This window comes from Nerophis ophidion, linkage group LG03, assembly GCF_033978795.1.
Source record: "Nerophis ophidion isolate RoL-2023_Sa linkage group LG03, RoL_Noph_v1.0, whole genome shotgun sequence".
Taxonomy (NCBI): domain Eukaryota; kingdom Metazoa; phylum Chordata; class Actinopteri; order Syngnathiformes; family Syngnathidae; genus Nerophis; species Nerophis ophidion.
The window spans coordinates 20,548,126-20,575,513 of NC_084613.1; the positions used below are offsets into that span (position 1 = coordinate 20,548,126).

The 27,388-nt window shown below is 39.5% G+C and overlaps 2 protein-coding genes across 2 annotated transcripts in view; one reads left to right on the top strand and one right to left on the bottom strand.

Annotated features, from left to right (window-relative positions):
- The window catches only part of map1ab (microtubule-associated protein 1Ab), a 77,002-nt gene extending 71,885 nt beyond the window's left edge, over positions 1-5,117 (top strand). The window contains exon 7 of the mRNA XM_061894547.1: positions 81-5,117. Within this exon, the coding sequence (XP_061750531.1) occupies positions 81-236 (156 nt within the window). The 3' untranslated portion in view covers positions 237-5,117. The remainder of the gene's footprint in view (positions 1-80) is intronic.
- Positions 5,118-9,739: 4,622 nt separating this feature from the next.
- dus2 (dihydrouridine synthase 2) lies at positions 9,740-26,995 on the bottom strand. The gene is made up of 16 exons (XM_061894549.1): positions 26,870-26,995; positions 24,438-24,619; positions 24,328-24,373; positions 24,124-24,215; positions 24,010-24,053; positions 18,383-18,443; positions 18,264-18,311; positions 18,125-18,190; positions 17,336-17,406; positions 14,951-15,037; positions 14,716-14,884; positions 14,512-14,633; positions 12,110-12,250; positions 11,944-12,031; positions 11,803-11,876; positions 9,740-10,888 (listed from the first exon to the last, which is right to left on the bottom strand). The coding sequence occupies exons 2-16, from the start codon at positions 24,552-24,554 to the stop codon at positions 10,660-10,662; spliced, it is 1,455 nt and encodes a 484-aa protein (XP_061750533.1). The 5' UTR covers positions 24,555-24,619; positions 26,870-26,995; the 3' UTR covers positions 9,740-10,659.
- Between the last annotated feature and the right edge of the window lie 393 nt (positions 26,996-27,388).

Genomic DNA, 27,388 nt, shown 5'->3' on the forward strand with positions numbered 1-27,388 from the left:
AAAAAAAAACATTCAGTATGTCTGTTATAGTCATTAATATTTTGAAACATTCATCTTCTTCTTCTTTCCGTGCCTGGCAGGTAACGCTGATCCCAACTCATGACACAGAAGTGACCAGAGAATGGTACCAGCAGACCCACGAGAGGCAGCAGGACCTGAACATCATGGTCCTGGCCTCCAGCAGCACCGTTGTCATGCAGGACGAGTCTTTCCCGGCCTGCAAGATTGAGTTTTGAGCCTCTTGCGTTTCACCACTACCTGTCTAGACCCCTCATCCACCTCTTGCTTCCTCTTTTCCCCACTATCGAGTGTGACCGAGTTACTCCTCGCTCCTTCAAAGCGGTACCAAACCATTCGTTCAGTAAGGCCTGGTTCTGGTTCTTAAACCCTCGCGCTTACACGAATGCTAATATTAGGATCTAAATTGAATTTTCCGGGTGAAAAAAACTTGAATGACAAAAAAGTGGTGCCAAGTCAGTGAAAATGCAACATTAAATATAATATGAATAATCAACAGAAAGTATTACAGGAAATAATACTTTTTTTGCTATTATATTAAAAACGACAACAACAAAAAATTTACTTAACTTGAATTTTCTGGTTAATAACTAAGCACTTCATTAGGTACACCTGCTCAATCCAATGTCCTAATACAACATAATTATATTAATACATTTTATGTCTTTGGTTATGTTATTATTTTGGTATGGAATTTAAAATGTTTTGTTACAGTGGAATCCGCTTAAAACAGCCCATCTATGTCGACCAATTCATCAAATTCCGGTCCACCGCGTTCTTTTTAATCACGAAAAAAAAGTGCCCTTTTAAGTTCACATACACGGTTGACTGCTTTTGTCGACATAAAAACTAATTTCTATGAAAAATTGGGTGAGTTTACGTCGAGGTCCTTATTACTGTGTTGTCTCAGGCCTGCCTCCTTGTCCTGGGTAGAAGTATGGCATGGGTGTGTGATGGATCGCGGATGGCGTCGGTGATGATCGTCGAGCAAAGATTATTGAAGAATCCTGTGGAGGATTTAGCCAAATGATATCTGGTGCAGCTGGACAACATTCTTATAGTCTGATATGATGTCATCTCAGTCGTTAGATTCATGGTATAGAATTCGACTGCATTACGACCCTGTAAAACAGGGGTGCCCACACTACGGCTCGCGGGGCATGTGGTGTTCGCTGCCGTCCTCAAATTGGCCCACGAGCCTGCCCGCAGGGACATTTTAATTAATTTTAAAAATCTAATTATATGCAGCTTTGTCAAAACCTTGTCGACAAAATTAGTATTTCAGGTCTATAACCACGTACCATGCTTTTAAAGGAACACAATTTTTATTTATAAGATATATATGCAAACAACCTTCTCTAGTCATGGTGCAAATAAAAATACAGTCAAACCAACACAGAATGCCAATAAACATTGTCACACATAACACAATTTGTAGACATTATAAAACACGTCCATGCACTATAAGACAATTTGAATCCATTGCAAAGCATGATGAGAAAAATGCCAAACACTTTCTCCACTCTTATACATGTTCGGTGCATTTTAGCTGCTTGATATTTCTGATTAATTACAAAACTTTAAGGAGGTTGTCACAGACGTAAACAAGGTAGAGTCCAACTTTCACACACTCTTAATATCCAATTTTAATAATTAATAATTATTTATAGATTATATTAATATATGTACACACACACACATACATGTATATATTTATATGGTGAAAAAATAAATGTATATATAGACTTACATACATACATAGTTACTTTACATTAATTTGAATCGACTTTCGGCCCTCCACCAATTTTTTTCAGCCCAATGCGGCCCCCAGGGCTAAAGGTCTGGACACCCCTGACGTAAAGGCCCGTTCGTGTATGCATTTGAGAAACTAAGGGTTCCTTAAGCCTAAGGCTTGGCAATAACTAGCCGTTGGCGTTATCTAAAGATGGTTCCAGAACTCACAGGGAATCAGTCGGACTCCTGCATAGCATCTTAAGACACACGTGCGCGTTACGCTTAAGTCAACTTGCCTTTTTGCTTGCGCCCAGGAACGTAAATCGCCTTACGCAATCTGGGAAAACATGTTATTTCATAGTGCAGTGGATACTGCAATTGCTAAGCGGCATGTAAAATTACTATCCGCATTAAAAGGAGACTTCCTGTTCAGTGCAAAGCAAGATGTCATGGTTTGTCCGAGGGGCGTCGACGACGTTAACGGGTTCCACTGTGTTGTTATTAATGATAGTAAAATGCATCGTTATTATTATTATTATAATTAGGGCCGGAGCAGCAATGCAAAAGTCCTATTAAATTTGCGGTGTTTGTTCTAATAGTATTCCTACACCAAGTAAGAATTGTGCAGGTGTTCCTGTTGAAGTGATGATGTTTTGGCACTGGACGCATCAGATTATTGCTGTAAAGCAGCCCAAAACGCTGTTTTGATGTCATCTGTGCACCAAATGTAGCAACCTTGTTTCCAAGCTGCGGCAAAGCGCTTCTTTGCTCATTTGCAGCAGGAAAAAGGAAACACATGCGAGTGAAAATATTTGAATGCTAGGATGGAGTATTGGTGCTATGCCGAAAAAGGGGAAAACAAATATTGCACTACGAGAATTAGGGTTGTAAATAAGAGAGCTACATTTCAGGGGGGAAACTTTTTTTTTTTTTTATAGAAAATAGTATCCTAAACACCTTTTTTTCCTTAAAATATGTGACATTTTTCTCAAAAATACACAACTTTTATGTAGACTTATTATTACTTTGACTGATTGAGACAAATTAATTCATTATCACAGATAAATACACGCAAGTTTATTCTTCCAAATGTATCACAATTGTATCCTTTTTCTCCTTTCAGTTTAGTCCCAATACTCTTTATTTTTATTTTTTTCGAAAATACTATCTGAAACAAATTTTTTTCGTTTAAATTTGTGACATTATCCTTAAAAATACACAACTTTTATGTCGACTTATTATTACTTTGACTGATCGAGACAAATTAATTCGTTATCACTGATAAATATACAAAAGTTAATTCTTCCAAATGTATCACAATTGTATCCCTTTTCTCCTTTCAGTGTAGTCCCAATACTCCTTCTTTTTTATTTATTTATTTATTTATTTATTTTAGAAAATACTATCTGAAACACCTTTTTTTCCTTAAAATATGTGACATTTTTCTCAAAAATACACAACTTTTATGTAGACTTATTATTACTTTGACTGATCGAGACAAATTAATTCATTATCACTGATAAATATACAAAAGTTTATTCTTCAAAATGTATCACAATTGTATCCCTTTTCTCCTTTCAGCGTAGTCCCAATACTCTTTTATTTTATTTTTTGGAAAATAGTATCCCAAACACATTTTTTCCTTTAAATTTGTGACATTTTCCTCAAAAATACACAACTTTTATGTAGACTTATTATTACTTTGACTGATTGAGACAAATTAATTCATTATCACTGATAAATATACGCAAATGTATTCTTCCAAATGTATCACAATTGTATCCTTTTCTCCTTTCGGTCTAGTCCCAATACTCTTTCTTTTTTTATATATATTTTATATGTATATATATACATATATATATATATATATATATATATATATATATGATTGTTAGACAGCAAAGACATGATTATGAAAAATATATATATTAGGTAACGTCGGTGAATTGTTCGATTCTTGTATAAAGTACGTAGGAGAAACTAGAATGCACTTTTTTTGAGAAAGGGGGAGCTGTCGTCGTTGGAATGGAAGCACAGTGATGACCTCAACCACGTACCCCACGGCACATGTGGTATTGTAATATGTAAATAATACTAATAATAACTGAGCTTGCCAGCAACAGATGGTATAATGAATATTTAAGTGAGTATGGATGTTCCAGATTTGTTGGAATGTGGCGTGTGTGTGTGCGTGAACGCGTGCGTGTGTGTGATAAGTTTAGTTTTTTAATACAGCATGCTTGAGGTACTTTTGCTGAGATTGTCTTAAAGCTCATTTATTTTCTCCTAATCGCCCTGCAAGGAGATAACTCACTCAAAATCAATTCACATATCCGAGGGCAACTTCTGCGCCGTCTTCCTTTCCTTCCCCTGACACGTATTCTGCTTTCCAGAAGAAGAAAAAAAAAAAACAGCGAGGAAATACCTAAGCAACCACCGGGGGTTATAGATTATACCGATAAAACCTATCATGTCGATAGTGCCATCTTCACCGTCAAACCAAGCCGGTCAACCGCTTATGTCGACATCAGTCGGCCAGTCCGAGTTAAGCGGGTTTCACTGTCGTTCTTTTTCAGTGCTTTTTCTCGGGACTCCGACATTGTTGATAGGTTTCACGAGTCAGCATTCCGTCGCCCTTTTCCGAGCTGAAATTTCCCAGTTTTTTTCTGGAACGCAGCAAACGACTGTCAAAGTGAGGAGTTGGCCGAGGTAGAGAGAGTCTTTTTAATGAATGTCAACTCCTGCTGGAGTCAAAGCGCAGAGATCGACATAAGCCGACTTGGCAGAACCGTTCTCACGAGTCAAGTCGGGCTTTTGGCCTGACTCGGCCTGCAACCTTTTCCTGAACACGACTTGAAAACACACATGCAGAGTCCAAACACGTACCGGAATATACCGTGCACACACACTTGTACATATGGTCAACAACAACAACAAAGACGACGACAACAAATAGCGCAGTTCTTCATGCACAAACAGAAAACATCATCTAGTCCTTATGCATGTGACTTATTTAGTTAGAATCCTGAATGTAATTGTTTAACATGGAAGTACTACTACTAAAGTACTATTACGACTACTACTACGCAACTTTGATGCTATTTTAAAAGTCTGACAAACGCTTAGTTGTGGGGTAAATTAAAAAACAACTATTTCTGAGCTGTGCTTCTGTTTGTTTACGTCGTCACGAGGATGACGTGTAAAACGCTAACTTTGTTGAACTTATATCGCGCTTCTTCTTCTTGACATATTTTAAGGTATGACTTGTCGCTTTCTCTCTGGTGCAAGTAGAAGTGCTACACATTCAGTCTTTGTCAAATAAAAAGCATCCTGGTGGTCATTCATTAAAGTACCCTCAACTCCAACACTGTTTCCTCTCTTTTTTAAAAACATGTTATTTCATATGTTATAAGAATCATAAGGCAGATTTTAGATACATTCATAAAACTTTTTTTTTCTGTTGGCACTGAGCACTAGAATCATAAAGAATAAAAATTAAGTATGTACACTTTTGTGGTAGTCTAATATTTGTGTTTTATCCCAAAGAACAATTCATTCAAATTACCGCAAGAAGTCCGTTCAATTAATTTACATTAAAACACTTCCTGACACACCATCTCATTTCAATGGGTTTTCTTTATTTTCATGACTAGTTACATTGTAGATTGTCACTGAAGGCATCAAAACCATTTCAGGTTACTACCTCTTAAAGCTCATCGAGAGAATGCCAAGAGTGTGCAAAGCAGTAATCAGAGCAAAGAGTGGCTATTTTGAAGGAACTCAAATATAAAACATATTTTCTGTTATTTCACCTTTTTTTGTTAAGGTTAAGTACATAACTTAAGCTGTGTTCAATCATAGTTTTGATGCCTTCAGTGACAATCTACAGTGTAAATAGTCATGAAAATAAAGAAAACGCATAGAAGGTGTGTCCAAATTTTTGGCCTGTACTGTATATATATATATATATATATATATGTGTATATATATATATATGTGTATATATATATATATATGTATATGTATATATATATACAGTATATATATATATATATATATACAGTATATATATACATGTATATATATATATATACACATATATATATAAATATATATATATATGCTGTGTCAAACAGAAGGCCAGGGGGCCAGCTGTGGACCGCCACTTCATTTTATTCGGCCCCTCGAAAGCCTTTTACTGTAAAATTGCAGTTGTTTTATTTACAGTAAAAAAACAAACGTAAATTTTCCAGTGAAATTCTGGAAACTGAGCTGCTTTTTTTTTAACATAAAAACAGCAGTAGTGCTTTTCCATTTACAGTAGTATACACTAAATTTTGAGGTGAAATTTTTACAACTTACCATATATTTTTTTTATATTAAAGTTCAAGTTAAAGTACCAATGATTGTCACACACACACTAGGTGTGGCGAAATTATTCTCTGCATTTGACCCATCACCCTTGGTCACCCCCTGGGAGGTGAGGGGAGCAGTGGGCAGCAGCGGTGCCACGCTCGGGAATCATTTTTGGTGATTTAACCCCCAATTCCATCCCTTAATGCCAAGCAGGGAGGTAATGGGTCCCATTTTTACAGTCTTTGGTATGACTCGGCCGGGGTTTGAACTCACGACCTACCCATCTCAGGGCGGACTTTATAGTTTTAAAAAACTTTCGATTGCATTTATTCAATATTTACAATACATTAAAACACAGGTGTCAAACTCAAGGTTCCAGATGTGGCCCACAAATTCATTTTATTTGGCCCTCGAAAGCTTTTTACAGTAAAATTGCATTTTTTTTATTTGAAGTAAAAAAAAAAAAAATCTAAATTTTACAGTAAAATTCTGACAACGGCCTTTTTTTTAATATAAAAACAGCAGTAGTGCTTTTCCATGTACAGTACTATACACTAAATTTTGAGGTGACATTTTTGCAACTTACTATATATATATATTTTTACATTTTAGTGAAAAAAAAATCTACTTACAAAATACATACAAAAATTGGTGTAATAATAGTATTCACTGTTAGAAATGGCCCTCTGGGGCAAAACATAACTGCGATACGGCCTTCGGTGAAAATGACTTTGACACCTCTGTTCTAAAACAACTTCAAAACCCTCCATCAACGTTTTACAGTGGGGCAAAAAAGTATTTAGTCAGCCACCGATTGTGCAACTTCTCCCACTTAAAATGATGACAGAGGTCTGTAATTTTCATCATAGGTACACTTCAACTGTGAGAGACAGAATGTGAAAAAAAATCCAGGAATTCACATTGTAGGAATTTTAAAGAGTTCATTTGTAAATTACGGTGAAAATAAGTATTTGGTCAACCATTCAAAGCTCTCACTGATGGAAGGATGTTTTGGCTCAAAATCTCACGATACATGGCCCCATTCATTCTTTCCTTAACACGGATCAATCGTCCTGTCCCCCTAAGCAGAAAAACAGCCCCAAAGCATGATGTTTCCACCCCCATGCTTCACAGTAGGTGTGGTGTTCTTGGGATGCAACTCAGTATTCTTCTTCCTCCAAACACGACAAGTTGAGTTTATACCAAAATGGATACATGGATGATACAGCAGAGGATTGGGAGAATGTCATGTGGTCAGATGAAACCAAAATATAACTTTTTGATGTAAACTCAACTCGTCGTGTTTGGAAGAAGAAGAATACTGAGTTGCATCCCAAGAACACCATACCTACTGTGAAGCATGGGGTGGAAACATCATGCTTTGGGGCTGTTTTTCTGCTAAGGGGACAGGACGATTGATCCGTGTTAAAGAAAGAATGAATGGGGCCATGTATCGTGAGATTTTGAGCCAAAACCTCCTTTCATCAGCAAGAGCTTTGAATGGTTGACCAAATACTTATTTTCCACCATAATTTACAAATAAATTCTTTGAAATTCCTACAATGTGAATTCCTGGATTTTTTTTTCACATTTTGTCTCTCACAGTTGAAGTGTACCTATGATGAAAATTACAGACCTCTGTCATCATTTTAAGTGGGAGAACTTGCACAATCGGTGGCTGACTAAATACTTTTTGCCCCACTATACATACACACTGCAAGTCGTATGTATATATATATATATATATATATATATATATATATATATATATATATATATATGTATATGTAAATGTGTATATATATATATATACATATATATGTATATGTATATGTGTATATATATATACATATATATATATATATATACATATATATATATATATATATATATATATATATATATATATATATATGTGTGTGTGTGTGTGTGTGTGTGTGTGTGTGTTCATAACAATATGCAATATTTCAAATATTTGCCGTATTTTGGTCATTTTATGCACAGCCGGAACTAATTCTTCGCGCATTGATTTCCGTTTCCATAGCAGCACAATTCGGACTTCCTGCAACAAGTTTGTTCCTACTTCCGGAATTTTCCAAACACGGCAGACTTGCTAATAACAGACAACGAAGACAACTATTTTGAGGAAAAATGAGGATTCACAGCCTTATCTTTTTGAAAGTAAATATACGGAGGATAAACTACTGGTCGGAGCTGACGGAAGTCGTCTTCACGCTGCAAATCTGGACTTTTGAGCCAAGTTATGCCGAATTAATGAAGCCCAGCTGGATGAAACGGACAACTGTCCATCGAGTAAGTCACTATACTATTGGTCATAATACATGCAGCACAGACACAGTCCGTCTAGCTTTGTACAAACAAAACATGAAATGTGGGATACTACTATACAGCTACTGCAGTAAGTTTGTTCATATTTTCACCCAGTACAAATTGGTGTCCTATGGCAGTGTTGTGTCTTAATAAATCTCATACGCGTTTCGTGTTGATGTAGAAGCTAGCTTATCTCTTGCCGTAGTTAGCTTTCACGGCTAATACCATTGTATGCCGACATGTTAGTAGGCTTGAATAAGAGTACCTCAGTGTTCACTCTTACAATAATAATGTCGCTACAGCTTGGATATTATACGTGCTACGGAAAGAAAGTATTTTTAGCGGTTTTTGAATACATTTTAAAGTGATTTAGAGCAGTGGTTCTCAAATGGGGGTACGCGTACCCATGGGGGTACTTGAAGGTATGCCAAGAGGTACGTGAGATTTTTAAAACAAATTGTAAAAATAGCAACAATTCAAAAATCCTTTGTAAATATATTTAAGGAATAATAATTCAACATAATATGAATGTAAGTTCGTAAACTGTGAAAAGAAATGCAATATTCAGTGTTGACAGCTAGATTTTTTCTGTGGACATGTTCCATAAATATTGATGTTAAAGATTTATTTTTTTGTGAAGAAATGTTTAGAATTAAGTTCATGAATCCAGATGGATCTCTATTACAATCCCCAAAGAGGGCACTTTAAGTTGATGATTACTTCTATGTGTTGAAATATTTGTTTATAATTGAATCACTTGTTTATTTTTCAACAAGTTTTTAATTATTTTTATATCTTTTTTTTCCAAATAGTTCAAGAAAAAAACTCTACAAATGAGCAATATTTTGCACTGTTATACAATTTAACAAATCAGAAACTGATGACATAGTGCTGTATTTTACTTCTTTATCTCTTTTTTCAAACAAAAATGCTTTGTTCTTATTAGGGGGTACTTGAATTAAAAAAATGTTCACAGGGGGTACATCACTGAACAAAGGTTGAGAACCACTGATTTAGAGGTAGAATTGATTGCTCACATTAGCTGCTTTGCTAGCCAAAAATAATGAGACTATTTTTCTGTTAGAATGCGAAGAACATTTTTGTCTTCTTGTCTATCATGATTGTAAACGATAGGCAACATTACAAAATAAGTGCAATTTCCCTTTAAGTCTGGTTAGTCAAATAGTATAAAAAAAATTACTCAAGGTAAATTACATTAGGAAACATTGAATCTCCGTAGATTGTGAGCTAGCAGAATCATCAATCAATCAGTGTATTTATATAAATAAAAAGCGTCTCATGGGCTGCACAAGCCACAAAGACATCCTTTATTCATATCCCACATCAGGGCAAGGAAAAACTCAACCCAGTGGGATGACAATGAGAATCCTTGGAGAGGGAGACCGGTGCAATGGACAGAGTGGATCCAAGAAAATATTATGAAAGTCCAATCCATAGCGGACCTAACATAATAGTGAGAGTCCGGTCCATAGTGGGGCCAGCAGGAGACCATCCCGAGCCAAGACAGGTCAGCAGCCCAGAGACGTCCCCAACCGATGCACAGGCGAGCGGTCCACCCCGGGTCCCGACTTTGGACAGCCAGCACTTCATCCATGGCCACCGGACCTGTGCCCTTCCTCCCCCACACACACAAGGGAGAGGGGGGCAGAGCAGAAAACAAAAGAAACGGCAGATCAACTGGTCTAAATGGGGGGTCTATTTCAAGGCTAGAGTATACAAACTTTCTTGTTTTTGTCAGAATTTGTCATTAGCAGAAATACGTTTATTGATAATATTGGAATATTAGCCTCTTGTGCTTATAGATAAGATATGAGCATGTATTCTTGTTTGCAAACTGAGAAAACACAATCAAAACATATAAAGCAAATACAAACATGTTCACTCAAAATATTAATGCAATTGGACCAAAAATCGATTGACGTGTATTTGGGCGACTTAAAATTGCTGCTCCATGCAGGATAAACATGATTGTTCAACTAAAACAGAAAGGAAGGCTCTGGCAGGCACAAACATGTCAAATGTCTTCAGACTAAACAACTGAAAAAATGTCCTGACAGTGAAATCCTGCCCTCTGTTGGCCGCAGAAGGAACCAGTCAGCATGCTGGAAGTACCAGATTAGTTTTTCAAAATAAAATGTCAGCAGCTGTTTATACCCAAACTTCATTGGCTCCATCAGTTCACAAACACCTGTAGCATCCTCACAAAGGTGTCGTTTTCAACTTGCCATTCGCCGCCACATTGTTCCCGCTGTCGTCCAACTGTTGTTTCTTCCTGAGCTCATCCTCTGCGCCGCCGTTCGCCCTCTCCTCCCGCTTCCTCTTGCACACCAGGCCGCCGTTTCCCTCCCCGACACGGCCCTCCGGAACTCCGAGAGCTCGCAGGCAAACGACGGCGGCCGCCTGCTCGGCAAACTTCTTCGACTTCTCCCTGGAAAATGGCGGGAGGCGACGACACACGAGGACATAAGAATGAAGTACCGCAAATTCCGGACTATAAGCTGCTATATTTTCCTACACTTCAAACCCTGCGGTTTATAAAACAGTGCGGCAAATTCATAGATATTTCTTTGCTGAACAGTAAAAAATAATAATAATAAAAGGCACTGAAAAGTTATTGTTTGCGCTAAGGCGCCACCGTTTGGATGACTTCGCTCACTGAAGGTGCTGCAGTTTGTTTAGACCTAAGCTTTCAATCGGAATTGCCGTTACGTCTCCCAACCATCCATAACGTTTCTACTCGTATAGATTCTCCATTCATCATTTCAAACAACGTTTTAAAATTTTCCACTTACTTATTCAACTGTCCAATGTGTGATGTATGTAAGTGAGTTCTCATGCATATTTGTATGTGCTGTCGTACTGTCATCAAGCTGGCATTGTCAGCATTAGCTTAGCTAATATGCTAACACATAAACGGGTGTCTGTGTTAATATTACTAACTTACAACGGTATTCTTTTTGGATTGTTTCAGTTTCACAAATTCCTCAGTAAATTCCCCAAGACGTCACTGTGGAGTTATTGAGTCTGCTTAGCTGATTGGTGAATTAGCTTCTGCAGCTAGTGGTGTCCATGACGAGGACTTCTGTTTTGTTTGATCAGCCGTTTTACTGCCGTGTTACAGATACCCTTTGGAAACAATTAAGTTATGTAAATAAACATTTATAAAATATTTCTGTGTAAATAACTAATTTCACAACGTATATATCTGCGGCCTATAGTCCGGTGCGGCTAATATATGGAGGCATATTGTTTTCTTCTAAAATTTAGTGGTTGCGGCTTGTACACCAGTGCGGTATATAGTCCGGAAAATACAGTCAAAATAAATTCAAAAACCTGACTGACCACAGCGAAGGTCTGTACTTCCTGTTGTCCACAGTCACAGTAGACTGAAAGGCTCGATCCTGGGGCCGTTGCACCTGGAGGCGGAATGAACACATTCAGCGACAAAAATGAGACATTCTCACATATTGCATCTCTTTTTACCATCTGATACTGCGGCTGGTCCACTTTCTCCCTGCGGCTCCACTCCAGAAGGACCATCTTCGGCGTGATCTGGGGCGAATACTCCCGCCTGCCGCAAAGCACGTGCCCGCGAGACATGAGAAATTTGGCGTTCACCGCGGTCAAACGGGGAGGATCCCAAACTGACCGTTCAAACTTGACCGCCATGGTGGTGACGTCGCCGTCCATGATGAGGCGCTGCGGCTGGGCACCGCCCAGCTTGGCGTCCCGTATGGCCTGAAACTGCTCCTGCGTCTGCTTGTACAAGTCCTGCAGGCCGTACACCTCGCTGCAAAACAAAAGAGTGCCACAATTAGATTGCTGTTCTGTCGAGTCTTTGCAGATGTAACCACTTCTCCTCTACTGGGAAAATGCTTTATGACATGTTGAAGTTGGTTTATTTGTGACTTTATAGTCCACAGAAAGTACTTCTTCGTCGTCTGACTCAGGAGTGTCCAAACTTTTGCCACAGAGGGCCTGAAAAATTAAAGCATGCGGGGGCCATTTTCAATACTAATATATTATATAGATATTTTTTTGCCTTTTTACCCTTCAAGTTTGGTCCCGGGAACCCGGAAGTCATAAAAATATAAAAAAATAAGTCAACGGTTAATTTGCTTTTTTTTAACGCTTAAATTTTTAGATCAACTTGAGATCTGTCACTATAAAGTTGAAAAATGTTTTTTTTTATTTATGTTTTTAACTGATTTTTGTTGAATAAAACCCTTTTTTTTTGGGCCAAAACAACAATATTACATTTTCCCCTAAAAATATTTTTAAAGTAGAATATTTGTAAAGTAATTGGAACCTTCAATAGGTCAATTATTCATAACCACATTTATTTTGATTCATTATTAATTTTGAGCAATGGCAGTTGTAAAAAAAAAACAAACTAAAATTGTCAGGGATCCAAAAGGGCCCCACCCATAAAATTGTTAAAAATAGATCATATGTTTTTTTGTTTTGTTTTTTACTTTTAAGGCAAATTGAGATCTATCCGTCAATTATTCGTTTTTATGTTTTTTAAGCCCTTTTTGACAAATATTTTTTTTTTTTAATGAAAACACACAAAATATTTCGAAGTGAAATGTTTGATGTGAAGTCATTGCTTGGATTTTACTGATTTTACGTCCGGGTCATTAGTATGCGTGGTGGTCAAGCTAGGTAGCTAGCTCTAAGGGTACTCGGCGCCATTTAGCCTTTCCCGAAGAAAAAACGCCCTATGTTTGTGTTGTTTTCAGCTGTACGAACCGTTCAAATTGCAGAAAGGATAAACGTTTCTTTAAAGTTCTTCGAGAGGTTATCAAAAATGGCGGAAGAGTGCAAGATAATAATATATCAGTATATATTATATACTGTATATATAATATGTAAATATTACATATGTTATATTGCTACTATGGTACATTTTCAGTCTACTTTATACATTTTGTTTTCGCCCTCTGTTTTTGCCGTTGTGTGCATTATCCTTTCTAGTAAGTGAGCTTCGGTGTGGAACAATCTCCTTTGTGGATCATTAAAGTTTGTCTAAGTCTAAAACAACGACAAAAGCATGCAGCTCACTCTTCAGTCCAAGGGAGCAGAGTCAAGGAATGTACAAGTTTGCAGTGACCACTTCGATTAAGGTTTGGTTGATATAATTTTAACGTTTATTATTTATTATTATTATTAGGTATAATCTTGATATTATTTGTGTGTCTTAAATACACGTTTGCTACAGGTGTTTACAAAAGCACCAACTCGGTGTGTCTAAATAAAATAAATCAAATGTCAGCAAAACCTAAAAGAGTTAAGTTTTTACCAAAGACAACAATTGTAAATTAATCTTTCATCACATACATAATGTTGACATGTATAATTATATTTTCATAAAGACAGGGAAAAACACGCTATTCGTAAACAGCGCATGCAACAGCAACTAACATGGCTTAAGACGTTAAATCATTAAATGCAACCTTACCCAAGCAAAAACTATGCACATTTATCCAGGAGAGTCTTGATACCAATGTCTTTGACCCAGCCACACACAAAGAAGTTGTAGATCTCCACACTTTTTATCTGTTTTCACAATAATTTGATATGTCTGGGAATGAGGCCGACGTATAATCCTTGATATCACTTGACAAATGTTTTTGTGATAAACTATAGAGACCTACTGCATAGCCTAGCTAGATTTTTTAAAGGAAGATTTAAGCCTCTTTTGTATAGTTTGTGCGCTACTTGCTCTACAACAGACACTGGGTTTCACTTCCGGGAAAACGTCACGTGACGGAATACAAGCAGGTCAATAAGTCATAACCGCCATTGATTTTTAGTTATTTTTATTATTTTTGAGCAATGACAGTTTCAATGAATGAAATAGCCTGCGTGGCTTTGTGTTATTAGAGTCAACATTGCAACTTATTCTCGCTACATTTCACCCGTTTGCCCTTTTAATACGCTTTTTCAATAAATAGTATTTTAGAATGCAAATGGCAGCACTTCTGACATGTTCTGTAGTTGACTAGGAGCTGTCTCCCTTGTGTGTGTTATATCACCTGAGTGTGTTACCTGAGCTCAGTGTTGGTCTGGGCCGCCTGCACCTTTTTTCCCAAGACAGACTCCACCTTGTCCCTCAGCATCTGGCACAGGCAGTACTTTGTGTTGAAGGCGTGGTTGTCGTAGCGGATGGCCTGCAACCCGCAAAGATGTTGTCATGGCGACAGGGATCTCTAGCATGAGCTCAACACGTCTTCAGCGTAGCTGCAAGCTCACATATTTGAGGTATTCGTCCATGACTTCCTCCAGAGAACGCGGCCCCCCGCTGCTGAACACCGACGGGTTCCACATGGCGGCGCGGGCCAACATGACAGATGAGGCCCCCGTTGCCTCCCTGAAGGCCTCGATATCGGCGTGGGTCTTGACCAGGTCCAGGGAACCTCCGCTGCAGGGAACCATCATCATGATGTCAGGTGTGATGCTGCGAGGAGGTGGAAGGACGGGGGCTTACTTGGCGATGACGGGAATAGAAACAGCCCGAGCCACGGCGTGGATGTAGTCGCAGTGGACCGGGTGTCTGGGGCGCTCCTCCTTAAACCTGCACAGTCGCCGTGACAACCACATGAGGACGGCTGGCTCAGATGTGCTCTATTATGCAAAATGTTAACAGTAATGTGTGCCCCTAGAACAGTGGTTCTCAACCTTTTTTCAGTGATGTACCCCTGTGAAAAATGTTTTAAATATAAGTACCCCCTAATCAGAGCAAAGCATTTCTGGTTGAAAAAAAGAGATAAAAAAGTAAAATACAGCACTATGTCATCAATTTCTGATTTATTAAATTGTATAACAGTGCAAAATATTATTGCTCATTTGTAGTGGTCTTTCCTGAACTATTTGGAAAAATAAATATAAAAATAACTAAAAACTTTTTGAAAAATAAACAAGTGATTCAATTATAAATAAAGATTTCTAAATATAGAAGGAATCATCAACTTCAAGTGCCCTCTTTGGGGATTGTAATAGAGATCCATCTGGATTCATGAACTTAATTCTAAACATTTCTTCACAAAAAAATAAATCTTCCATCCATCCATTTTCTACCGCTTATTCCCTTTTGGGGTCGCGGGGGACGCTGGCGCCTATCTCAGCTACAATCGGGCAGAAGGCGCGGTACACCCTGGACGAGTCGCCACCTCATTGCAGGGCCAACACAGATAGACAGACAACATTCACACTCACATTCACACACTAGGGCCAATTTAGTGTAGCCAATCAACCTATCCCCAGGTGCATGTCTTTGGAAGTGGGAGGAAGCCGGAGTACCCGGAAGGGAACCCACGCATTCACGGGGAGGACATGCAAACTCCACACAGAAAGATCCCGAGCCTGGATTTGAACCCAGGACTGCAGGACCTTCGTATTGTGAGGCAGACGCACTAACCCCTCTGCCACCGTGAAGCCCAAATAAATCTTTAACATCAATATTTATGGAACATGTCCACAAAAAATCTAGCTGTCAACACTGAATATTGCATTGTTGCATTTATTTTCACAGTTTATGAACTTACATTCATATTTTGTTGAAGTATTATTAAATAAATATATTTATAAAGGAATTTTAAATTGTTGCTATTTTTAGAATATTAAAAAAAATCTCCCGTACCCCTTGGCATACCTTCAAGTACCCCCAGGAGTACGCGTACCCCCATTTGAGAACCACTGCCCTAGAACACGGCTGTCAAACTCGTTTCTATCGTGGGCCAAATCGCAATACTGGCTGCCCTCAGAGGGTCAATTTGAATAGCAGTGAATAACATAGCATGCCACATAAAATGAGGTGGCGGACCATCTTGAATGACAAGGCAGGCCAAATAAAACGACGTGCAAGATCACATTGAACGATGTGGAAAACCACATTAAACTATGTGGAAGATGTGGTAGACCACATTGAAAGATGTGACATACCACACTGAAAGATGTGGCAGGCCGCGTGGAACGAGGTGGAAGACTGCACTGAACCAGGTGGCAGGCCACATTGAAAGAGTGGCAGGTCGCTTGGAACGAGCTGCAAGACGCGGTGGCCTTATTAAATGATGTTGTGGGTCAGTTTAAATGACGCAGCAGGCCACCTCAATTAAGGTGACACTTTAAATAACGTGGCGGGCCACATTGAATGTAGCATGAAGCTCAGATAGCAATGCTAGTTTTACTAACACTGAGTCGTCCTGTCCCACTCCCCAATGTTACGTTGTTGTATGTGATATATACCATCTAACATTTTGGACAACTGCAGAGTTACATTATATATGTTAGAAGTACACCCATCCATCCATTTCCTACCGCTTGTCCTTTTCGGGGTCGCTGGACCCTATCTCAGCTGCATTCGGGCATAAATCTACCATACTGTCCGGGTGACTTTTCCTGTTTTATCCACAATCTCTTCATTTTTACTTTCTGTTCTCACTCCATGCAGGAGAGTACAAAATGACACACCCAGGCGTGATGGTTGATACTGTTACCTGATTGGCTGTGAGCCTGTCACTCCCATTTATCACCTCCTGTGTTGATCGGTTACCAGAGAGCGAGTACCTTTGTTCATGCAACCGACTTTGTTTCGCAACTTCCGGTTTCTTCCGACAAAGAAGAAAATACAATTATCGAACGTTTTATCAAACACATCGCGATTTGTTATAATTTTAAAGCCCAGTATGATTTACTGAAAGCATTTTTTTCGACTTAAATGATGTAAAATTGTGGACCTTCAATTTATATTCGAAATCGAACAACTAAAACACAATTGTAGAAAACACGCCAATTTTCGACAATCACACACCTTTGCAATACACTCTCTGCTTAAAGCGCAATCAGTGTTGCCATGGCGACAGAGGTAGCTTACCTGCCATGGACGGCGATAGCAGCAACGCCAGTCTTCTCGATCCGCCGCACCAGGGATAGGGTCTCCTCCATCTAGAAGAGTGCACACAAGGTGACGCGTGAATAAGATGTACAACAGCAGTGTCCAGAATGCAGCCCGGGGACATTTGCAACATATGCTTAGTTATTTAATGGCCTGCTGCACAACCGCTAGCATTCTGATGTTAGCATGCAAGCTTTTTCACGTGCTAACATTACCAGACTAGGGTTTTTTTTGTGTGAATGTTGTAGGTACTGTATAATACCACAATCATATGTTGGTACTTGATAGATGTTAATGTTGGCAGGCTAGCATTTAAAAAAAAAATCATCAGGTACAAACCTCACAGTAATGTATTTTGGTACTTAACGTATGTTACATTTAGCATTTTAGCATGCTAGATTTTTTTTGCTGATTCAGCAGATATACACCTCAGTCATATTTTTTTGTATTTCACTGATTATAACTAAGCAAACTGTTGTTAACATGTTAGCATAGTAGTGTTAGCATCCTTGCTTTTTAGCTAACTTTGCTCTTTTTTTTTTTAGTTGATGCTATCTGGCGTGCATGCTAACTGCTACCATTTCAGTTTGGCTTTTGCTCTTTAGCGTTCACACGATATTACATTCTGTAGTTCTTTGAAAACAATCTACAGTATATGTTGTGCTAGTTTTAAAGGGTAAAACTACCAAAATGGCCCCTACATACTTTGATTTGTCAGTCTGTGGCCCTCAGTGGAACAACAAGTGTGGCGGAGGGTTGGCGTCTTACCGAAGGCAGGATTCGGATCTTACACGTCACAGGCACAGAAACCCCTGCAACGAGCTTCCCCAGAATCTACAAGGAATGATGTTGGACACAGAGTTAGGACATTGACATCCAGCGAAGCGTTTACTTGACAAACACTCACCGCGTTGATCTTGTCAGGATCGGATAGAAGCGCAGCGCCCATCCCGCCCTGCAGCACAGGTCAGAGGTCAGCTACAGATCAAAGGTCAGTGACAAGTGGGCCACAGAGGGGACACTGACCTTAGTGGAATACTCTTTCGGACAACCCATGTTGACGTCAATGGCGGCCACGTCTTTCTCCCTGCAACAGACACAAGTTAAGTTTATCGACTCATGAACACTGTTGTGTCGTTTATGCATGCAGACTACATTGGAATCTCAATTTACCAACCCATTTATTTGCCTGCTATTCCATTTTACGAACTTTTAGTGTGTGAACGCTTCATTGAGTCATTTGTGTTCCGCCTGCGGCCATTTCGTGCCGCAGGGAGCAGCATTTTTGGAAAGGCGGAGCCCTCCACATCACTTGCTGCTCAGTACACTACTAGTCACTTCTCAGCGTGTTTGGCTTATCTGAGTTTTTTTCCCTTTTGACAATTTTTGTCCATTTTGCTAAGTCAATGCACGTCCCAAAAAGACTGCAGACCAGCATGGAAAGGAGGAGGTGGGGACTATTTGCAAGGAGCACATTATTGTGGCGACAATTATGGAAAAATCGACAAAGCAAATTGGGGGGCGGGGTTCTCCCACATCTGCAGTCCCTTCCAAGGTTTCTCATTGCTCCCATTGGGTTGAAATTTTTCTTGCTCTAATGTGGGACCAAAGCCAAGGATGTTGTCGTGGTTTGTGCAGCCATTTAAGGCATCTGTGTAAATAAACTTTTATTCAATTGATTGATTGATACTAAATCAGGGGTCACCAACCTTTTTGAAACCAAGAGCTACTTCTTGGCTACTGATCAATGCGAAGGGCTACCAGTTTGATACACACTTAAAAAAATTGCCAGAAATAGCCAATTTGTTCAGTTTACCTTTAATAAATAAATCTATATACTGTATGTATATTAAAAAAATGGGTATTTCTGTCTGTCATTCCGTCGTACATTTTTTTTCCTTTTACGGAAGGGTTTTTGTAGAGAATAAATGATGAAAAAAACACTTAATTGAACGGTTTAAAAGAGGAGAAAAAAGGAAAAAAAATAAATACAATTTTGAAACATAGTTTATCTTCGATTTCGACTCTTTAAAATTCTAAATTCAACTGAAAAAATAGGAGAAAAACTAGTTAATTCTAATATTTTTGAAAAAAATTAAAAATATATATTTATGGAACATCATTAGTAATTTTTCCTGATTAAGATTAATTTTAGAATTTTGATGACATGTTTTAAATAGGTTAAAATCCAATCTGCATTTTGTTAGAATATATAACAAATTGGACTAAGCTATATTTCTAACAAAGTCAAATCATTATTCCTTCGAGATTTTCCAGAACAAACATTTTAAAAGAAATTCAGAAGACTTTGAAATAAGATTTAAATTTGATTCTAAAGATTTTCTAGATTTGCCAGAATATGAAGAAATATTTCACAAATATTCTTCGTCGAAAAAACAGAAGCTAAGATGAAGAATTAAATTAAAATGTATTTATTATTCTTTACAAATAAAAAAAAAATACTTGAACATTGATTTAAATTGTCAGGAAAGAAGAGGAAGGAATTTAAAAGTTAAAAAGGTATATGTGTTTAAAAACCTAAAATCCTTTTTAAGGTTGTATTTTGTCTCTAAAATTGTCTTTCTGAAAGTTATAAGAAGTAAAGTGAACAAATAAATGAATTTATTTAAACAAGTGAAGACCAAGTCTTTAAAATATTTTCTTGGATTTTCAAATTCTATTTGAGTTTTGTCTCTCTTAGAATTAAAAATGTCGAGCAAAGCGAGACCAGCTTGCTAGTAAATAAATAGAACTTAAAAATAGAGGCAGCTCACTGGTAAGTGCTGCTATTTGAGCTATTTTTAGAACAGGCCAGTGGGCTACTCATCTGGTCCTTACGGGTGACCTGGTGACCGCAGGCACCACGTTGGTGACCCCTGTACTAAATGTTATATTTGTGTGTAAATTCCACTGAAGAATATTTATTTCTCATATTTATTTTCAAAAAAGTTACTTTTTTGTGTGTGCCTCTTAAGACTTCCCTGTAAGCTTAATAAGGCCATGTTACCTCTAAACTAAACACAATTGATGCTAATCGACCTTTTTGTTCTATCCATCCATCCATCCATCCATCTTCTACCGCTTGTTGTATTTCTCCCAAATGAGAATCGATAAGTGAACCGATAAAGAACCGTATCAATCAATCAATGTTTACTTATATAGCCCTAAATCACAAGTGTCTCAAAGGGCTGCACAAACCACAACACGAACCACTACGACATCCTCGGTAGGCCCACATAAGGGCAGGGAAAACTCACACCCAGTGGGACGTCGGTGACAATGATGACTATGAGAACCTTGGAGAGGAGGAAAGCAATGGATGTCGAGCGGGTCTAACATGATACTGTGAAAGTTCAATCCATAATGGATCCAACACAGTCGCAAGAGTCCAGTCCAAAGCGGATCCAACACAGCAGCGAGAGTCCCGTTCACAGCGGAGCCAGCAGGAAAACATCCCAATCGGAGGCGGATCAGCAGCGCAGAGATGTCCCCAGCCGATACACAGGCGAGCAGTACATGGCCACCGGATCGGACCGGACCCCCTCCACAAGGGAGAGTGGGACATAGGAGAAAAAGAAAAGAAACGGCAGATCAACTGGTCTAAAAAGGGAGTCTATTTAAAGGCTAGAGTATACAAATGAGTTTTAAGGTAAGCCTTAAATGCTTCTACTGAGGTGGCATCTCGAACTGTTACTGGGAGGGCATTCCAGAGTACTGGAGCCCGAAATGAAAAAGCTCTATAGCCCGCAGACTTTTTTTGGGCTTTAGGAATCACTAATAAGCCGGAGTCTTTTGAACGCAGATTTCTTGCCGGGACATATGGTACAATACAATCGGCAAGATAGGATGGAGCTAGACCGTGTAGTATTTTATACGTAAGTAGTAAAACCTTAAAGTCACATCTTAAGTGCACAGGAAGCCAGTGCAGGTGAGCCAGTATAGGCGTAATGTGATCAAACTTTCTTGTTCTTGTCAAAAGTTTAGCAGCCGCATTTTGTACCAACTGTAATCTTTTAATGCTAGACATGGGGAGACCCGAAAATAATACGTTACAGTAGTCGAGGCGAGACGTAACAAACGCATGGATAATGATCTCAGCGTCTTTAGTGGACAGAATGGAGTGAATTTTAGCGATATTACGGAGATGAAAGAAGGCCGTTTTAGTAACGCTTTTAATGTGTGACTCAAAGGAGAGAGTTGGGTCAAAGATAACACCCAGATTCTTTACCGAGTCGCCTTGTTTAATTGTTTGGTTGTCAAATGTTAGAGTTGTATTATTAAATAGAGGTCGGTGTCTAGCAGGACCGATAATCAGCATTTCCGTTTTTTTGGCGTTAAGTTGCAAAAAGTTAGCGGACATCCATTGTTTAATTTCATTAAGACACGCCTCCAGCTGACTACAATCCGGCGTGTTGGTCAGCTTTAGGGGCATGTAGAGTTGGGTGTCATCAGCATAACAGTGAAAGCTAACACCGTATTTGCGTATGATGTCACCTAGCGGCAGCATATAGATGCTGAAGAGTGCAGGGCCAAGGACCGAACCCTGGGGAACTCCACACGTTACCTTAACGTAGTCCGAGGTCACATTGTTATGGGAGGCGCACTGCATCCTATCAGTAAGATAAGAGTTAAACCAAGACAGGGCTAAGTCTGACATGCCAATTCGTGTTTTGATACGTTTTACTAAAATATTATGATCGACGGTATCGAAAGCAGCGCTAAGATCGAGGAGCAGCAACATAGATGACGAGTCAGAATCCATCATTAGCAATAGATCATTTGTCATTTTTGCGAGGGCTGTCTCCGTGGAGTGATTTGCCCTGAAACCGGATTGAAAGGTTTCACATAGATTGTTAGACGCTAAGTGTTCATTTAACTGCTCCGCAACAATTTTTTCGAGGATTTTTGAAATAAAGGGAAGGTGAGACACCGGTCGGTGGTTTACCGTGAGGTCAGGATCGAGGTTAGGTCTTTTAAGAAGAGGATGAATAACCGCTTTTTTGAATGCTAGGGGAACAGTGCCCAAGGAAAGTGATAAGTTTATAATATTTAGCACTGATGGACCTAATAATACAAAGAGCTCCTTGATCAGTTTCCCAGGAAGAGGGTCAAGTAAACATGTTGTTTGTTTTATTCCATTTACACATTGTAACAATTCCTCGAATGTTATTTCCTCAAAACGAGAGAAACTATTTTGGAGGGCAGTATCCGCCGTATATACAATCGTGTCAGTGTTAATAGAACCCCGTTGTAGCTGGGACGCATTGTCTTTAATCTCCTTTCTAATGACTTCAATTTTCTTACTAAAGAATTGCATAAAGTCATCAGCTGAGTGGGTGGAGCTACTGGAAGGAGTCCCTTGTTGGGTTAGCGATGCTACCGTACTAAACAAAAATTTAGGATCGTTTTTATTACGGTGGATGAGATTTGAGTAATATTTAGCTTTAGCTAAGGTAAGCATGCGTTTATAAGTTATTAAACTATCACTCCAGGCTTGATGGTGCACCTCAAGTTTAGTCGTGCGCCATTTGCGTTCCAGCTTTCTACATAATAATTTCTGAGCTCTAGTTTCTTCTGAAAACCACGGAGTACGCTTTTTTGGAGCCTTTTTTAACTTTAGCGGTGCTATGTTATCAATGGTTTCGCGCAGGGCGTCGTTAAAGTTGTTAGTGAGGTTATCAATAGAGCCCACATACTTTGAGAATGGTGCCATTACCGAGGGCAGTAGGTCAGCAAGAGTTGTCGTTGTGGCCGTATTAATGTTGCGGCTGCTATAGCAGTTATTATTATTATTAGTTTGACGAACATGCGTCTGAACCTCGAATTTTATAAGGTAATGATCGGACAATACTTTAGTATACGGGAGTATCGTAACTTTGGAAACGGTGATACCCCTGACAAGCACTAGGTCTATCGTATTACCGTTGCGATGCGTGGGTTCATTTATTATTTGTGTGAGACCACAGCTATCAATTATAGTCTGGAGCGCTACGCACGGTGGGTCCGATGGGGTATTCATATGGATATTAAAGTCCCCCATTATGATTATATTATCGGCGTGTGTCACTAGATCAGCAACGAACTCTGAGAATTTATTGATAAAGTCCGAATAGGGCCCTGGAGTTTCTGTATCCTTAAGAATAAATAAAAGTGGAAATTGGAACCGAAAAAAATTAATCAATTCCCATCCTTGCACACGGCCTCTCTTCCAACCCCCTCGGTTTGTTCCTTTCTAGTCAGCTCCTCCTTTGTTGATGTTAATATAAGTGTATTTTACTTTTTTATATGTTTATTCTTGTAGCAATGTGATTGGTAAAGTTAACGATTTTGGCGGTTTCTGATCATTTGTGAGGGCACGAGAAAGACGTTTGTGTGTCTGCACATGTTGGCAGAGCTTGTTGTTGTTCCTGTTTTGGATTGTTATTTAATAGAAAGTTGTTTGATATACAGTACTGTATAACACTTTATATTGTGTTCAAAGTGAACAAAACACTAAAATGTGGACTTTTGAAGAGGCTGCAACCGATTATTCATGTATACCTCGTTTTTATGGATACATTTTCTTCTATACACAAACTTTTCTATTTACACACCTTGGTCAAGAACCAGTTATGTTCGTAAATCAAGGGTCCACTGTATTTGGTAAAACTCACACAAGCCGGGCCACAGTCAGCGCTCGGTCCGGGTCAGCGGTCCCCTGCAACAGAGCCAAAGATGATGCAGGTGAATGTAGACGATGCGTGCGCTGTGCGGTTCGCACGTCTTACCATCTGGAAGACCACTCGGTGCTTCTCCTTCTCACAGGTCCGGAACATCACGCGATCATCCGGCGCCACAAAATCCACCGTCTGCAGGACATCTGACGAACACACGCATGCAAGCATCACGCACAATTCCTGATACCCTCGCCCCTGCCCAGCACCACCCGTCGTTATTGTTAGTATTTATTTTTGTAGTCTGAGTGTGCTCACCGTTGTGCACCCGCTGACACTGCGCCATCTTGATGTCAATCAGCTCCTGGAAGACAACGACAGCGTCATCGCTCATGAAACCCTCTCAAACCCGTTGGCTCCTCCCTTACCTCGCTATAGACAACATCAGCTCCGTAGTCCAGCGCCAACAGCCTCATGGGCAGCGTGCCCACTCGGACCATGGGGGCCAAGGCGATGATGTTGCTGAAGGTCAGCCTGTCCGCCATCAGGGCAGGTTAATTCATCCTGTAGCAGCAACACATCTCATGCTCAGTCCTCCAATACAAAACTCCTAGGGGTTTAACGATTCATTTCAAAAAAGGTTCAATTCCAATCATAATTTCATGTTGTTCAGGTGGGGATTTTAGTTTATTTAGAACAATTCAGTGAACTGAAATCAGTAATTGTTCAGCAAAAGTGACTGTTAAATAAATACTGGATCTTATGCAACGCAGGTGGAATTTCCTAAATTCCTGTTATTTCTTATAAGGGAATAATTTACAAGTTAATTATGGATACAAACAATCAAGTAAACATCAATTAACGTATTTCCTTGAATTGCCGCCGGGCATGTAATATGCGCCTGCCTTGAATTACTGCCGGATCAAACTTGCTCACCAAATTAATTAGCGCATGCTTACTTTTACCGACTGGTCAAATTCGTGACGTCACGAGTGGCGCTTATCCTGTCGTCTTTTTGTAAATGGTGGTGAAGTTTTTTTTTGCTCTTACTATGTGTAAACCAGGGGTCTTGTTCCACAGCCATACAGATCACACTGATGGTTGTGATATAAAACAACTTTAAAACTCTTACTAATATGCGCCACACTCTGTGAACCCACACCAAACAAGAATGACAAACACATTTCGGGGGAACATTGGCTCTGTAACACACGCAACGTAACACTTACCCAGAATGCCATGCATCTATGACTCTTGGCTATATTATACACCCCGCTAAAAGAGCAGTGGTTTGACCCGCTACTATTATCTTAATAAACAGCTACTGTAGCAGAGAAAAGACACCGCAAATGCCACGAAACAACAACATAAAGCCGTAACGCAACAACTTTTACCTCAAGCATGATTGCAAAAGTCACAACAAATACAAACGCCACAACCCAACAACAATAAGCCACAACACAACAATAGAAAGATGCAACGGAAATGACAGCGGGACAAGTTTCGGCAACTCACTAACTTCCTTAGGCGGAAAGTTGAAAACGGTGTAAATGAATGAAGTTGGAAAAGTAAGTCGATTTAGTCATAGAAAACTTTTTTTTAACTTTTTCAATAATTCACTAAGTTCCTTACATTGTTTTCAACCTTCTGCCTTGTCCACTTGCTCCGCTGTGGCTCCTGTTGTGTCCGTCACGTCCTTTGTGTTGTGGCTTTATGTTGTTGTTTTTTGGCTTTTGCAATCGTGCTGTAGCTGAAAGTTGTTGTGCCGTGTCGCGTCACGTTTGCATTTCTTGTGACCTTTCTCGGCCAGCGTAGGTATCCGCCCCATTGTTTTGCTGAGTAACGTTTGACGCCCTGATCATCCATCTATTTCCTACCGCTTGTCCCCATCGGGGGTGGCAGGGGGAGGGTCTGCAGCCAATCTCAGCTGCATTCGGGCGGAAGGCAACTTAAAAGTCTTAAACTTCACATCAAGTCTGCCATTTTTAAAATCCACTGTTTTCAAACTTGCAAAGCACAAATCAATGTAGTGCTTTGGAAGTTTGGTTTTCTAAGATTTAACTACATTGTAATTTAATCTTGTGAATATAAACCAATATATCTATTATTCCTTACACCCTTAAAACTCCAGGTAAAACTCATGTCATTTAATGTAAACTATACATTGCGTAGGGCAGCACGTTGGACCAGGGGTTAGTGAATGTGCCTCACAATACGAAGGTCCTGAGTTGTCCTGGGTTCAATCCCAGGTTCAGGATCTTTCTGCGTGGGTTTCCTCCCACCGCCAAAAAACACCCACCTGGGAATTGGTTGATTGGCAACACTAAATTGGCCCTAATGTGTGAATGTGAGTGTGAATGTTGTCTGTCTATCTGTGTTGGCCCTGTGATAAAGTAACGACTTGTCCAGGGTGTACGCCGCCTTCCGCCCGAATGCAGCTGAGATAGGCTCCAGCGACCCCGAACAGGACAAGCGGTAAAAAATGGATGGATGGATATACATTGTATTTAATGTAAAGTACATATCTATAACAAAATAAACCATAAAATAAATAACATGAAACTAACCAAAACTAACGCCAAAATATTTGCATCATGATACAGCTTTGTATAAAGATTGAATAAATGCTCTTATTTGTCTGCAAGCAAGTAAACACCGGAAAAAGATTAAAACATCAACTTTTCACAGAGGAGTCTGGCTGCTCGAAAAGCTCTGTGGTTTAATGCTAACAAGTTAGCCGCTCTACTGGCAAGGTATCGGCAAGACGTTGACGTCATTACATGAACTAATACTTTCAGAGAGTTAAATTTAATTCATGTAAACTCGCCGACATGTTAAACAAAAATGAAAGTCAAATTACCGGCGAGCGCAGCTGAAAATGTGTTGCACGCTCGTCATGAGATGTCAAGCGTGCTGCGGTTCTTCCTGGTTGGGTGACGTCCGATGGTGTGACGTTCACGAACGAACCGAGTGGTTTGAACGGCTCATTTAACTGCAGCGTAGTTGTGAGCAACTCGTTTGGGAACCGTTTTATGCACATGCAGGTACAGTGTGGGCAAAAGCCCACATGACTGGCAACCGGACTCGACAAATAGTCAAAGGAAACAGCAGCAGCATTTGGATTTCCTTTTTTAAATTTTAATAAATAAATATATAGATATCCATCCATCCATCCATCCATCTTTCGCTTATCTAAGGTCGGGTCGCGGGTGCAGCAGCCTAAGCAGGGAAGCCCAGACTTCCCTCTCCCCAGCCACTTCGTCCATCTCCTCCCAGGGGATCCCGAGGCGTTCCCAAGCCCGCCGGGAGACATAGTCTTCCCAACGTGTCCTGGGTCTTCCCCGTGGCCTCCTACCGGTTGGACGTGCCCTAAACACCT